At 40.0% G+C, this 15,079-nt stretch overlaps 1 protein-coding gene across 1 annotated transcript in view; it reads left to right on the forward strand.

Annotated features, from left to right (window-relative positions):
- Positions 1-382: 382 nt before the first annotated feature.
- Positions 383-15,079, forward strand: part of LOC146679586 (protein NLRC3-like) — a 27,571-nt gene continuing 12,874 nt past the window's right edge. The window contains exons 1-6 of the mRNA XM_085450246.1: positions 383-582; positions 734-2,528; positions 3,723-3,896; positions 4,110-4,283; positions 4,457-4,630; positions 9,891-10,064. Of these exons, the coding sequence (XP_085306372.1) occupies positions 546-582; positions 734-2,528; positions 3,723-3,896; positions 4,110-4,283; positions 4,457-4,630; positions 9,891-10,064 (2,528 nt within the window). The 5' untranslated portion in view covers positions 383-545. The remainder of the gene's footprint in view (positions 583-733; positions 2,529-3,722; positions 3,897-4,109; positions 4,284-4,456; positions 4,631-9,890; positions 10,065-15,079) is intronic.

A 15,079-nucleotide genomic window follows, 5' to 3' on the forward strand; every position in this document is an offset into this window, starting at 1 on the left:
CCAGTGGATGATGAGAGTCAAACCTTAAATACTGATCTGTATGTGTAAACAGAGTGAACCTTTAAGACCAGTTGTCTGTACGATCAACTCAGTCACCTGAAACATCTCCAAGTTTCTGGCTTTGATCATCAACCTGTTGGTAGTTCAGCTCTGAACACCAGTGAAATGTTTCTCCCACTGAAATCGCTGCATTCATATGAACAGCATCAACGTTTTGGGATCATGGAGTTGTGGACAAAGTCTCAGTTAATCAGATAAAGTCAAACCTATAATTGGTGAAGAGTTCGTGGATGATATGCCCCTTGATCGTAAAGAAGTGGATGTTGTGTGGACTAAAGTTCAGAGTGGTGGGTCATTCATAAAGTATTCTGTTCCAGCTGCTGGAGGACAACATCATCACTTTTGTGAAGAACGAGCTGAAGAAGATCCAGAAGGCTCTGAATCCAAATAAGCCCCAGTGCTTGGAGTTTCAGAGGGAGGATGATGAGCAGAGGAGAAACAGCAGAGAGGCATTTGTGAAGATCACAGTGGACTTCCTGAGGAGAATGAAGCAGGAGGAGCTGGCTGACCGTCTGCAGAGACGTAAGAGGATTTATCTAAAGATTTAAGCTGCTGGATAAATGAGAGACTTGTGACACCAGTGTGTTCAGTCATTTCTCAGTGGGTCAGAAATTGTCATCAGCATTTTGTAAAATATGATTGTTAAAGTTGTATTTTTATTATTATTATTCAGAACTTCCAGCTGCTGTTTGTCATCGTAACCTTAAGTCTAAGCTGAAGGAGAAGTTCCAGTGTGTGTTTGAGGGCATCGCTAAAGCAGGAAACCCAACCCTCCTGAATCAGATCTACACAGAGCTCTACATCACAGAGGGAGGGACTGCAGAGGTCAATGATGAACATGAGGTCAGACAGATTGAAACAGCATCCAGGAAACCAGACAGACCAGAAACAACCATCAGACAAGAAGACATCTTTAAAGCCTCACCTGGAAGAGATGAACCAATCAGAACAGTGCTGACAAAGGGAGTGGCTGGCATTGGGAAAACAGTCTTAACACAGAAATACAGCCTGGACTGGGCTGAAGACAAAGCCAACCAGGACATCCAGTTCATATTTCCATTCACTTTCAGAGAGCTGAATGTGCTGAAAGAGGAAAAGTTCAGCTTGGTGGGACTTGTTCATCACTTCTTTACTGAAACCAAAGAAGCAGGAATCTGCAGCTTTGAAGACTTCCAGGTTGTGTTCATCTTTGATGGTCTGGATGAGTGTCGACTTCCTCTGGACTTCCACAAAACTACAATCCTAACTGACCCTAGAAAGTCCACCTCAGTGGATGTGCTGCTGATAAACCTCATCAGGGGGAAACTGCTTCCCTCTGCTCGCCTCTGGATAACCACACGACCTGCAGCAGCCAATCAGATCCCTCCTGACTGTGTTGGCATGGTGACAGAGGTCAGAGGGTTCACTGACCCACAGAAGGAGGAGTACTTCAGGAAGAGATTCAGAGATGAGGAGCAGGCCAGCAGGATCATCTCCCACATCAAGACATCACGAAGCCTCCACATCATGTGTCACATCCCAGTCTTCTGCTGGATCACTGCTACAGTTCTGGAGGATGTGCTGGAAACCAGAGAGGGAGGACAGCTGCCCAACACCCTGACTGAGATGTACATCCACTTCCTGGTGGTTCAGGCCAAAGTGAAGAAGGTCAAGTATGATGGAGGAGCTGAGACAGATCCTCACTGGAGTCCAGAGAGCAGGAAGATGATGGAGTCTCTGGGAAAACTGGCTTTTGTTCAGCTGCAGAAAGGAAACCTGATCTTCTATGAATCAGACCTGACAGAGTGTGGCATCGATATCAGAGCAGCCTCAGTGTACTCAGGAGTGTTCACACAGATCTTTAAAGAGGAGAGAGGACTGTACCAGGACAAGGTGTTCTGCTTCATCCATCTGAGTGTTCAGGAGTTTCTGGCTGCTCTTCATGTCCATCTGACCTTCATCAACTCTGGACTCAATCTGCTGGAACAACAAACAACATCCAAGAAGTCTGAAACAGGAGAATCTGCAAAGAAACACTTCTACCAGAGTGCTGTGAACAAGGCCTTACAGAGTCCAAATGGACACCTGGACTTGTTCCTCCGCTTCCTCCTGGGTCTTTCCCTGCAGACCAATCAGACTCTCCTACGAGCCCTGATGACACAGACAGGAAGTAGCTCACTGACCAATCAGGAAACAGTCCAGTACATCAAGAAGAAGCTCAGTAAGAATCTGTCTGCAGAGAAAAGCATCAATCTGATCCACTGTCTGAATGAACTGAATGATCGTTCTCTAGTGGAGGAGATCCAACAGTCCCTGAGATCAGGAAGTCTCTCCACAGATGAACTGTCTCCTGCTCAGTGGTCAGCTCTGGTCTTCATCTTACTGTCATCAGAAGAAGATCTGGATGTGTTTGACCTGCAGAAATACTCTGCTTCAGAGGAGGCTCTTCTGAGAATGCTGCCAGTGGTCAAAGCCTCCAACAAAGCTCTGTGAGTAAACATGTTGTCATCGCTTCATTGTTAAAATCATGGGAAATAAATCAGAAATGCTGAGTTCAAAGAGCACTGTAACATTTTTTTAAAATAGTAAATTAAATGATCATCAGTCACTCAGTAAATATATGGTAGTTTTAATGTTTCACTCCAGCATTTCTAAAACACACTTTGTTCTGTAACTCTTATCAAAGGACAATCCAGACCCAGCCTATAAGAACATGAGCTCTGATGCTTCAGCCCCTCTGACAGGTTTATTATCCTCAGCTTGTTCATTTGTCTCCAACTCCAGGAGTTTGGTTGTTTTATTCTAAAGCACAAACTTCACCTGCCAGACTTCACCTACATCTTTTTCTGATGTTCATAATTTAAGTTCAAGTTTGTATCTCACTTTCAGTGCACACCCTCCCTTTTTAAATATAAATCTCTGCTGTGCTGTCATGTTTTCATCCTGTATGGAGGGAGAAACTCGGTCTTCATTACTGAAATTGCCTCTAAGGTCGTGTTTCTTGTCAGTAACCATATGTAACTGTAAGGCTTCCATAACCAGTGTTATCACAGAATTACAGTGGGTTCACTCTGGGTCCTCTACAGTTTCTTCCCACTGTCCACAGACATGCAGTTAGGTTACCTGGTGATCTAAACTTCATGCAGGTGTGAGTGAGAGTGGTTGTCTGTCCCTCTGTGGGCTTAGTGGAAGAGACTGGATGGATCTCTGCTTTGTCTTTGATATATGCTGACAGCAAACATTCTCCATGAAGTCTGCATTTCAGCTCATCTCCTTTATACACACCTTTAACAGGAAGAGTTTTATACAGCTAGTGTTTAAAATCAAGTGTTATTCACAATACACAGGTAATGAGCATGATTAATGAATTACTAAAATTTTCTAAAATAATTGTTTTAGTTAATATTGTATGACAGTGTACACAGAATTATTAGCTCAGTAGGCAGAGTGGTCGCCCCATGATCATAAGGTCAGGGGTCGAATCCACCGAATAGTTACCTTGTGGTACCCCTGAGCAAGGTACCATCAAGGTACCAATCATGTGCACTGGACTGGTAGCACTCATAGTCTCATAGGTTTAAATAAATTTTTTAAAAAAAGGGTTCAACATATAAACAAATTTAATTTGATCACATATATTGTTTGTTTTTTTTTTGTTTTTGTTTTTTCCCTTTCTCTCACAGACTGAGCAGCTGTAACGTCTCAGAGAAAGGCTGTGAAAATTTGTTGTCAGTGGTCAGCTCCCAGTCCTGTAGTCTGAGAGAGCTGGACCTGAGTACCGACAGCCTGAAGGCTTCAGCAGTAAAGCTTCTGTCTGCTGCAGTGGAGAGTCCACATGCCAAACTGAATGTTCTGAGGTCAGATCAATTTGTATTATGTTTAGTTCTGTTTGTTTATGTGTTTGATGTTTGTTTTTGTTTATGTCTTTATCCAGTTATCCTTGTTTCATAGCATTTTTATTCATTTCAAAGTTAAACGGAAGTTTTACTAACCTGCTCAGCACAAGACAATAAGCTATTGCACCTTGATTACACTTTAACAACAATCTTTATTCATGTTTTTATCTTCAGACTTAACATCTGTGAACTCTCAGAGGAAAACTGTGAAGCTCTGTCCTCAGTTCTCAGCTCGCAGTCCTCTAGTCTGACAGAGCTGGACCTGAGTATCAGAAAGCTGCAGGATTCAGGAGTGAAGCTTCTGTCTGCTGGACTACAACGTTTAAACTGTAAACTGAATACTCTGAGGTCAGATCAGAAAACATTTAGTTTTTAGAATTATTAATTAAAGTTCATACATATGATGTATCTTAGTATGTTTATGTTTCCTTTAAAAATAGAAAGTCAAGATTTAATGTTGTGAAATGTATTAACAAACTCTACATGAGTACTTGTTTTATAGATTGTCTTTTATTTTTCAGACTGAGTGGCTGTAACCTGTCAGAGAGAAGCTGTGAAGCTCTGTCCTCAGTCCTCAGCTCCCAGTCCTCCAGTCTGAGAGAGCTGGACCTGAGTAACTCTGACCTGCAGGATTCAGGAGTGAAGCTTCTGTCCGCTGGACTAAAGAGTTCACAGTGTGCAGTGGAAACTCTCAGGTCAGGATTCAAACTTTTCCACAGATGATCATTTGAAATGTGATTTATATTATTGTATAAACAGGTAACTTTATACAGCTGTCAAGTGAACTTTTATTTACATTTGAGTGGATAATTGGACTCTGAATTACTAAAAGTTGTTATAGTCATGTCTCTGTTTATTTAAAAAAAATACTTCATGTACTGCCTAATTTAAAGATTTAGGCTCCTTTGGGCCCATAATATATATATTTGATTTCTTTGTGAATGAAATTAGGAGGATATTGGCGACTGCTGATTGGCTCGCTGTTTGTTTTTTATTCACAGTACTTAATTTTAAAGGCTGATTTCTCAAAATGAGATGTTTATCTTTTCTTCTACAACACGTGGAGCCACCAAATCTTCTTGCTTGATTTATTCATTACAGTTTGATTTAAAGAATATTAGACTCGTAACATAATAAATATATTTATTTCACTTCTTCTTGAGAGAAAGAAAGGGATGACTGGGTGAGCTCCAGTGGTTCATCCCAGCAGAGAGAGCGGCACACTGGGCTGCAAATGATCACAGTAGTAATGGCCATAGTTTGATAAAACAGAGTCGCCCGGTACTAACTACATACTACTAACTACCTCATCCAGATGTCTTCCCTACTAAACCTGATAAGAAGTAACTGCAGTAGCCTTATAGGTCAAATCAGTTTCACCTGTTAAAGTTAGCTCCACTATTAATTAGGGGTGGGGGAAAAAATCGATACTGTGTAGTATCGTGATATTTTGTTTGCTAATAATGTATCGATACAGGGACAGCAGAAATCGATATTTTGTTACAAACAATTTTTTCTCTGAAGTCAACATGCTCTGGAGTCAGAGCATGTTGACTTCAGAGCATGTTGATCCTTTTTCTGAGCAACAATCCTGACATTCCTTCACTGTCCAAATGTGTTTAACTTTTTTTTTGGCAGCAATAAACATGACAGTTTACTTATTTTAATTTAAGACATGTTTAATTTTAATTAAGTTTGAAACTTTTTTATTTAATGTAAAATTATATATTTTTTTAAATTTACTTTCAAATTCTTCAGTTGCTGAAGGGGCTGCATAGTTTTCATAAATTGCATAGTTCAGAATAGCTATAATTGTACCAGATGGTTGCATTCAGTTAAGTTGGACTAGACTGTAATACAAACCGTTCAGTTTGTCAACAATAAAACTGACTGAAATGAGAGAAAGACTGAGTGTGAGACTTTGATATTAGATAAAATGAATATTGATAAAGTTTACCTTTATGTGCAGAATTTAAATATCGCAAAATATTTTAAAAAATCGCAATAATATCGTATCGTGCGTTAAGTATTGTGATAATATCGTATCGCGAGTTGTATGGTGATTCCCACCTCTACTATTAATGGTGTCACTTGTTATTTCTGGGATGAGTTTAGTAGCCTGAACAGCTGCTTAAAGGAAAGTAATTAAATAATAAAAATAACCTAAGTCCGTGGGAACCTGCAAGAGCTGTTTGCACAAAGAATAATGCTCAGACTTTGAGGTTTTATCGTTTTACACAAGGTTTAAAAATGAATGTCCACAATTGAATTGCAGAAATTGTTATTGAGCTAATACTGATGTAGTTGTTATCTTTGGTAAGGAGAGGTTGGAGGAAGGATGAGCACAGTCAGGCCTAAAGATGCTCTTAATAATAATAATGGATTGCATTTATATAGCGCTTTTCGAGACCCTCAAAGACCCTTTACAATCCCACTACAGGGAGTGCAGAATTATTAGGCAAGTTGTATTTTTGAGGAATAATTTTATTATTGAACAACAACCATGTTCTCAATGAACCCAAAAAACTCATTAATATCAAAGCTGAATGTTTTTGGAAGTAGTTTTTAGTTTGTTTTTAGTTTTAGCTATTTTAGGGGGATATCTGTGTGTGCAGGTGACTATTACTGTGCAGAATTATTAGGCAACTTAACAAAAAACAAATATATACTCGTTTCAATTATTTATTTTTACCAGTGACACCAATATAACATCTCCACATTCACAAATATACATTTCTGACATTCAAAAACAAAACAAAAACAAATCAGCGCCCAATATAGCCACCTTTCTTTGCAAGGACACTCAAAAGCCTGCCATCCATGGATTCTGTCAGTGTTTTGATCTGTTCACCATCAACATTGCGTGCAGCAGCAACCACAGCCTCCCAGACACTGTTCAGAGAGGTGTACTGTTTTCCCTCCTTGTAAATCTCACATTTGATGATGGACCACAGGTTCTCAATGGGGTTCAGATCAGGTGAACAAGGAGGCCATGTCATTAGTTTTTCTTCTTTTATACCCTTTCTTGCAGCCACGCTGTGGAGTACTTGGACGCGTGTGATGGAGCATTGTCCTGCATGAAAATCATGTTTTTCTTGAAGGATGCAGACTTCTTCCTGTACCACTGCTTGAAGAAGGTGTCTTCCAGAAACTGGCAGTAGGACTGGGAGTTGAGCTTGACTCCATCCTCAACCCGAAAAGGCCCCACAAGCTCATCTTTGATGATACCAGCCCAAACCAGTACTCCACCTCCACCTTGCTGGCGTCTGAGTGGGACTGGAGCTCTCTGCCCTTTACCAATCCAGCCACGGGCCCATCCATCTGGCCCATCAAGACTCACTCTCATTTCATCAGTCCATAAAACCTTAGAAAAACCAGTCTTGAGATATTTCTTGGCCCAGTCTTGACGTTTCAGCTTGTGTGTATTGTTCAGTGGTGGTCGTCTTTCAGCCTTTCTTACCTTGGCCATGTCTCTGAGTATTGCACACCTTGTGCTCTTGGGCACTCCAGTGATGTTGCAGCTCTGAAATATGGCCAAACTGGTGGCAAGTGGCATCTTGGCAGCTGCACGCTTGACTTTTCTCAGTTCATGGGCAGTTATTTTGTGCCTTGGTTTTTCCACACGCTTCTTGCGACCCTGTTGACTATTTTGAATGAAACGCTTGATTGTTCGATGATCACGCTTCAGAAGCTTTGCAATTTTGAGACTGCTGCATCCCTCTGCAAGATATCTCACTGTTTTTGACTTTTCTGAGCCTGTCAAGTCGTTCTTTTGACCCATTTTGCCAAAGGAAAGGACGTTACCTAATAATTATGCACACCTGATATAGGGTGTTGATGTCATTAGACCACACCCCTTCTCATTACAGAGATGCACATCACCTAATATGCTTAATTGGTAGTAGGCTTTCGAGCCTATACAGCTTGGAGTAAGACAACATGCATGAAGAGGATGATGTGGACAAAATACTCATTTGCCTAATAATTCTGCACTCCCTGTATTCATTCACTCTCACATTCACACACTGGTGGAGGTAAGCTACAGTTGTAGTGGTAGGTTAGGTTTTGCCCAAGGACAAAATGACCAAGACAGAGAGAGCTGGCTCATCAGACAGACAAGCTCATCTTGTAACCTACTGGTTCGCTGGTCAGCACACCAGCTGACTAGCGAACCGGCTAACTAGCACACCAGCTAACTAGCACACCGGCTAAATAGCAAATCAGCTAACTAGCAGACCAGCTAACGGCAGCCACAAGCTGAAGGACGATTAAATGTAGTGGAGATATCAGGGATGACTGGTGTGTCCGATTCACTCTTTAGCACTCTGGTCACTCCGGTGTGTCAGCCAGAACACCACTGAAGGCCAAATGATCCCAGCATGTGGAATAAAGAGCTTAAGGTTTGGTTTGAGACACTTTATTCTTTCACTGATTGATTCTTGCGGCTGTGATCATGTGTGTGGTTTCTTACAAAAAGGAAGTACACAATACAAATACATGACAAATAAGATGAATAGATAAGTTACATATCCAGTTATATGTACGTACATCAGTATAGCTAATATAGCCATATATAAGGACAAAGATCACAGTACTATAATGCAGTAATGTTAAACACAAAGGTGTATATCTACATAAATCTGTCCTATCAGTGATCAGGGTACTGTAGTATACTTCCACTACATAAACTATAGAAACTAAACGACATTAGTGTGACTTTAAGTTACCATCAGTACAGACGAACTGATGGTAGTTGTACAAAATAAAGGCATTGCAATTATTGTGAAGGGCTTCCGGTTAAACTAAGATCAGCTGATTACCTCATAACAAATTGTTTGCTATAGAACGCAGCTCCCACTCTTCATTAATATCATGTACTGTAACTCCCAAGTAACCATGGTTACCCAGCCACGCCCAGTAGTCTCCAGAGACCAACAGCTGGTGCACGTTGTAACGCCGTGGCTTTCATAGTCTCTCCTTTTTCTACAGCTCATGTGTTCTTCTTGTGATGGTGCGTCTTGAGGGAGGCTCATACATGCCGTCATTTGTTGATCCTAAGAACGTTCCTCAGACCGACTTCTTCAACAACACTAATCGGCCTGCAGTTTGTAGCTACTCACTTCACTGTGGTGTTTGTTAGCTTGTCTTTCTTTGGTTTTATCCTGACTCCTCCCACAAGCTGATCCTACGTAGTCTGCCCAAGCCTCCCACCTCTGTTTGTTTGGGTGGTTTGTTTGCTGCCATCAACAGCGTGTAATGCATTTAAGTGATACTTCAGACATGAAGTACTCCGACGATAAAAAACTCAACTTTGCTTAAAAATAACTTTAGTTGTATCAACACTGCCCTCTGGAATAATTAGACTTTGGTGACAAACTGATGTGATCTCCATGTTTCCTTTGTTGGACTGTGGGCGAGTGTCAGAACTGAATGTACTGAGTAACATGTGGAGTTTAAATATGTGTCAGTTCCAGTTTTAGAGCTCTAAAGTGCAGCTATCATGTTAGGAATATGTTAGGAATAGACAGGAACACTGAGCACACTGAGGTCAAATCTTTATTTATCCAGTTCATCTGTAGGCTGAGCTCAGTCCATCCATTTAGTGAAATGATGTTTAAAGGTCTCCTTGTTCTGTGAGCGTGCACAGATCCTGAAGCAGAAAGCCTGGGTTAACAGAGAAATGATCATCACTGTGATGATGCTCACCATCTCTGACTGGGATTTGAGGTTTTGTCAAAGCAGCAAAGAAAACCTGGCTATGTTGGACTGGGTGTGGAAGCAGCTCCCAGTTTGAGTTCAGGAGACAGACACCCTCTCTACTTTGACGATCAGCTTCAAACTTTCCTTTTTGATAAAACTTATAGTTAGAGCTGGATCAGGTGACCCTGAACCATCACTTAGTTATGCTGCTATAGAGATGGATAACAGATGGATTGTTGTTTTGTGTGTCTGCAGTCTGTCAGGCTGTCTGATCACAGAGGAAGGCTGTACTTCTCTGGCCTCAGCTCTGACCTCCAACCCCTCCCATCTGAGAGAGCTGGACCTGAGCTACAATCATCCAGGTCCCTCAGGAATGAAGCTTCTGTCGGCTGGACTGAAGGATCCAGGCTGGAGACTGGACACTCTCAGGTATGGAGAGAATGTCTGATATAGGAGGAAGAGCTGGAATCATTTCCTGTGTCTTTCACTCACTTCCTGTTTGTTTCCTGCAGATGAGACATGAACAATCACACATGCAGGAATATTTTCAGGGACAGACACACTAGTCTAGCTGGATAGTACATGGATATTTATGTAGGGGGTCTTCAAGGAGTCTGTTTGCAGGAACATTAATGATAACTGATAAGTCATGTTGAGAGTTTCATTAAAAGTAGACTTACAGTTAGGTAATATTTGGACAGAGACAACATTTTGTAACTTTAGATACAAGTATCAGCCATGTGTGTGTTTCCCATGCTGTATGTCCACAGTCACAGTGACAGTCAGTGACACTGACAGAAGGATGAAACAAGGCTGTGAATCATTTCAGTCTGTGTGTGTGACAAAGAGGCAGACAGGAGCAGCTAACATTTGGAAATGGAAGCTTACTGGAAACACTACATTCACGGCTGAATTCACAATAGATTTGTTCTCAAGTGCACATTTAGCAGCTAATGCTAATACTGTTTTCCCTTTGCTTTCTACAGCAGCTATTGCTAAGTAGGCCACTTTGCTCCGCTAAGGATTTGTGTGACCATGATGGAGACTCTGATAAGCTAATGCTGCTAAGCTAATGCTGTTTATGGGCCCTGTTAGAATCAATATTTCATTCTCATTCTGTTGTTTGAGAACAATATTAACGTTTCACATCATTATAACACAAGAGAAAAGGGTATTGGCATTAGCTACTAGTGCTTATTCACCTCAAATTACCTTTAGCTGCTAATGGCAGCCTACTTAGCATTAACTCCTCACTAATATAATGCTAATTTACATCAAATTAGCATTAACTGCTCATATTGTTATAAGGAAAGAGAAAACGGTATTAGCATTTGCTGCTAATAATTATTCACCCCTAATTAGAATAAGCCGCTAAAAGCAGCCAACTTAGCATTAATTCCTCACTTTGTTGTTACCCAACGGAAAAGAGTATTAGTATTAGCTACTATCATTTTTAATAAGTAAGAGAAAACAGTATTAGCAGTAGCGCATAATGCTAATTCACGTCAACGTAGTATTAGTTAATAATGGCAGCCTACTTAGCATTAACTGCTCACTAATATAATGCTAATTCGCATCAAATTAGCATTAGCTGCTCAAGTTGTTATAAGGAAAAAGAGAAAACGGTATTAGTATTAGCTGCTAATAATTATTCACCCCTAATTAGAGTTAGCACCTAATGGCAGTCTACTTAGCATTAACTCCTGACATTGTTATAATGCAGGGGAAAAGAGTTACCATTATCGGATAATGCTAATTCTCATCAAATTAGCATTAGTTAATAACGGTAGACTTCATATCATTAGCTGCTGTCATTCTTACAAAGCAAACAGTATGAGCATTAGCTGTTAATCCTTTTTCATCTAAAATTAGAATTAGCCACTAATGGCGTATTGTTAAAAAGTAAGAAAAAACATTGTTAGCATAAGCGGATAATGCTAATTCATCTCAAATTAGTATTAGCTAATAATGGCACCTGCTTAGCATTAGCTGGTCACATTGTTATAAGGCAAGAAAATATGGTATTAGCATTAGCTGCCAATTTCTATTTACCTAAAATTAGCATTAGCCACTAATGGTAGCCTATAGCAAAAACTTCTTAATGCTAAATGAAGTTAATTAATGCTAAGTAGGTTTAACTGAAATTAAAGTAGTGTTAGCATTAGCTGCTGATATTGTTAAAAGGTAAGATAAAACATTGCTAGCAGCAGCGGATAATGCTAACACACATAATAATTAGCATTACCTAATAATGGCAGCCTTCTTAGCATTAGCTGCTCATATTGTTATAATGCAAGGGAAAAGAGTTGGCAAAAACAGTGTTAGCATTAGTGGATAATGCTAATTCACCTAAATTAGCATTAGCTAATAATGGCTACGTACTCAGCATTACCTACTAATATTGATATAAAGCAAGAAAATATGGTATTAGCATTAGCTTCTAATGCTTTCTCATCTAAAATTAGAATTAGCCACTAATGGCATCCTATTTAGCATTAACTCTTCACATCGCAAGGGAAAAATTAGAATTCAATAAAAAAAAAAGTGTTCACATTAGCTACTTGTATTGTTAAAAAGTAAGAAAAAACATTGTTAGCATAAGGGGATAATGCTAATTCACCTCAAATTAGTATTAGCTAATAACGGCAACCTACATAGCATTAGCTGGTCACATTGTTATAAAGCAAGAAAATATGGTATTAGCATTATCTGCCAATTCCTATTCACCTAAAATTAGCATTACCTGCTAATGGCAGTCTACTTAGCATTAACTCCTCACTAATGTGATGCTAATTCACATTAAATTAGCTTTAGCATTAGCTGCTAGCATCAGCCTACCTAGCACTAGCTGCTCACATTGTTAAAAGGGAAGAGAATACGATATTAGCATTAGCTGGTAATATTTATTCACCCCTAATTAGAATTAGCCACTAATGGCAGCATACTTGGCGTTAACTCCTCACATCGTTGTAATGCAAATGAGGCTAACTTGCATTAAATTAGACTGCTGTTATTAGCTAATGCTATTTAGCAGTAGCTGCTCACATTGTTATAAAGCAAAGGAAAACGATATGAGCATTAGGTTCTAATGCGTATTTGCCTTAAATTAGACGTAGGTGCTAATGGCAGCCTACTTAGCATTAGCAGCTCAGATGTTATAATGCTAGGAAAAAGAGTGTTAGCATTAGCCGTTCACATTGTTATAAAGTTAAGGGAAATAGTGTTAGCATTAGCTACTCACATTTTTAAAAAAAGTAAGTGTTAGCATTAGTGCATAATGCTAATTCATGTCAAATTAGCATTAGTTAATAACGGCAGCCTATTTAGCATTAGCAGATAATGTTGACCTTGGCCCACTGGAAAAGTTAAGAACTAAAGATTTAGGAGTGTTTCTCGATAGCTCTTTCTCGTTTGAGAAACAAATGAATTCTGTTATTAAAACCAGCTGTAAGGTTTATATTGTTGATTGTCATTTCCCATATGGAAAAGATATATAAATCTTATAAAGTTTGTATCTGTCTTGTGTGAAACTTGTATGAAAAGCATACAAGAGTGAAAACAGATATAAGATCCCTTGAAAAATTATATAATGAAACTTGTATGTTTTCGATACTTACTAAAACAATATATGAAAGTAATGAGAAAGTGGCCACTTTCGTGAGTATGACTTTCATCATATAGGTTTTTAGTCTTTTCCATATGGGATATGCTTAAAAATATTTACTCATACATGCTTAGTTTTATAATTGATTGGATGATGATAGAGGATTGATCCTTAGTAGTCTGTAAAGACTCTGTGTGCCTTCCAGAGTGCTCTGGCATGCACACACCACTTGGGGCAATGAGAGAGGTCGTACCCTCTCTTACTGATTTATGGTGTAGGACAGGGGTCTCAAACTCAATTTAGCTGGGGGCCGCTGCAGGCAGAGTCTGGGTGAGGCTGGGCCGCATTAGGTTTTCCACAAGAAAGACATGGTTAAAAAATTCCAATCTTCTCAAATCTCTTTATTTTTATTTTTTAACACAAAATATGAAAAATGAATAAACAAATTAAGAATTAATAAGAAAATAAATCAATCTGTAAAACATAAATAAAATAATAATAAGATATTTTTAGTCAGTGAACTTGTGTATCTTTCAGTCTTCTATATCTGCTGTATTTAGATTGAAATGTCTGTATTAACAGTTCTATAACCTTCTTCTGAACATGAATGGAACACTGTAGAAAATGAACTGTTCTTCTGAACATGGCTTCTCTTGCCTACTCCTTGCTGCTAGAGACCTGGCAGCGTTTCCTCTTGCATAGCCGAGCCAGATTTGGCCTGAAGGAGGAAGCAGTTGCGACCCTCAGTATGTCTTGAAGATGATCATCCGTAAGTCTGGACCTGTACTTGGACTTATTGAAGTTCAAAGTGGAGAAGAGCTTTTGGCACAAGTATGTGCTACCAAAAAGGCACATGGTCCGCTTGAACATTCGGGAAAGCCGAGGGAAACTAGGACTCAATCCTCTCAAAAATTGTCCAAGCTTGTCTGCTTTTCCACTCACCTCCCTGAACTTTGCTTTGAGTTCAGAGTTGCACTGCAGCTCAATGAGCTCCATTTGAAGCACAGAAGGGGCATCTTGCACATCAAAGGAGAAGGGGTCCGCAAAAATGTGAAAGGTGGCTCTGTGTGTCTTGAAGTCAGCAAATCTGTGATCAAATTCCTCCTGTAGCCTCAAAATGACATCAACATACTCGTCAGCACTGAATGGTGTGCCTGCATCCACGAGTGCCTTGCATGCTGGGAAATGGCAAAGGTTTGTCTGAGAGAGCTGAGCTTTCCAGAGCGCCAGTTTTGTGGAGAATGCTCTCACGTTGTCATAGGCAGCACTGACAAGTTGCCCCTGGCCTTGTAACGTCTTGTTCAGTACATTAAGCTCATGTGTCATATCAACAAGAAAAGCTGAGTCCATGAGCCATTTGGGATCAGTTAGCACAGGAACACTAACTCCATCCTTCTCCATGAAGGCTTCACTTCTGCTCTCAACTCAAAAAGTCTCTTTAATACATTTCCCCTGCTGAGCCAACGTACCTCAGTGAAGTCGAGCACATCCCCATATTCTGACTCCATTTCCTCTAAAAAAGCTCAGAACCTTCGGTGCTTTAAGCCCCTGGATCTGATTTGGTTGATGCATTTCACAACAATAGACATCACATTGTCAAACTTCCTGCATTTGCTGCAAAGGACCTGCTGATGGATGATGCAGTGCAGAGCAATGGCCTCCTCCACGCCTTCCTCTTCCAGTTTGTTTTGTGCCACCAGTCCATGTTTCCTCCCTGTCATTGATGGCGCTCCATCTGTTGTTATTCCAACAAACCTCTTCCATGGCAAACCAACATTCTCAATGGCATCACACAGCTTGTAAATATCTGCTGAGCGGTGGTCTGGCCATGCATTGGAAT

Source organism: Copadichromis virginalis, unplaced genomic scaffold, assembly GCF_057382275.1.
Source record: "Copadichromis virginalis isolate Kocher_CV1m ecotype Utaka unplaced genomic scaffold, C_Virginalis_male_GT1.1 unmapped_scaffold_1, whole genome shotgun sequence".
Classification (NCBI taxonomy): Eukaryota; Metazoa; Chordata; class Actinopteri; order Cichliformes; family Cichlidae; genus Copadichromis; species Copadichromis virginalis.